The sequence below is a fragment of the Octopus bimaculoides genome, chromosome 29 (genome assembly GCF_001194135.2).
Source record: "Octopus bimaculoides isolate UCB-OBI-ISO-001 chromosome 29, ASM119413v2, whole genome shotgun sequence".
Classification (NCBI taxonomy): Eukaryota; Metazoa; Mollusca; class Cephalopoda; order Octopoda; family Octopodidae; genus Octopus; species Octopus bimaculoides.
The window spans coordinates 3,460,005-3,460,925 of NC_069009.1; the positions used below are offsets into that span (position 1 = coordinate 3,460,005).

The following is a 921-nucleotide window of genomic DNA, read 5'->3' on the forward strand; positions in this document are numbered from 1 at the left end:
TGGAGCACCACCTTTTAGTCAAGCAAATCGACCCCAGGACTTATTCTTTGTAAGCCTAGTACTTATTCTATCGGTCTCTTTTGCCGAACCGCTAAATTAAGGGGACGTAAACACACCAGCATCGGTTGTCAAGCGATGTTGGGGGAATAAATACAGACACAAACATATATACGACGGGCTTCTTTCAGTTTCCGTCTACCAAATCCACTCACAAGGCTTTGGTCGGCCCGAGGCTATAGTAGAAGACACGTGCTATGCAGTGGGAATGAACCCGGAACCATGTGGTTGGTAAGCAAGCTACTTACCACACAGCCGCTCCTATACATTAGATAATGCAGACACACAATATCTGAATAAAAGATGAGATGGTCCCAGCTGGACAATAGGTGTGATGGATCAAGAATGACCAATGGCTAAACAACAACAAAACAAATTTTGAAATAAATGTTCAGGGCACAGGATCGAACCTTACCTTTGGCAACAACTGTTGACTTAGCACCTCGTGTGAAAACCACAACTCTTGGATGGGCAGCATTATCTTTGGGTAGAAGTGAGGCTTTGCAGGCAATTTCTTCAACATCTTCAGTCTGAGAATTGTACAAATATTTCAGATTTTATACACACACACATATTATATATATATCATCATCGTCGTCGTTTAACGTCCGCTTTCCATGCTAGCATGGGTTGGATGATTTGACTGAGGACTGGTGAAACCGGATGGCTACACCAGGCTCCAAAAAGGAAAACGACAAAAAAAATAAACAACAAAAAACAACAACGTGAGGACGTGATACAGATTGTGTTACTGGACGCTCGAGAAAGGAAAGAAAGAGGATGTGACATTTCAAGCGGAGCTCTTCGTCGGAAACATAGGAAAGTCCAAAGAAGGGAAAGACGAAGGAAGAAAAAATCGCCAAT

General features: G+C 42.7%; 1 protein-coding gene across 1 annotated transcript in view; it reads right to left on the reverse strand.

The window, feature by feature from the left end:
* The window catches only part of LOC106879416 (uncharacterized), a 40,870-nt gene that overhangs the window by 8,914 nt on the left and 31,035 nt on the right, over positions 1–921 (reverse strand). Inside the window, exon 9 of the mRNA XM_014928972.2 lies at positions 473–587. Within this exon, the coding sequence (XP_014784458.1) occupies positions 473–587 (115 nt within the window). The remainder of the gene's footprint in view (positions 1–472; positions 588–921) is intronic.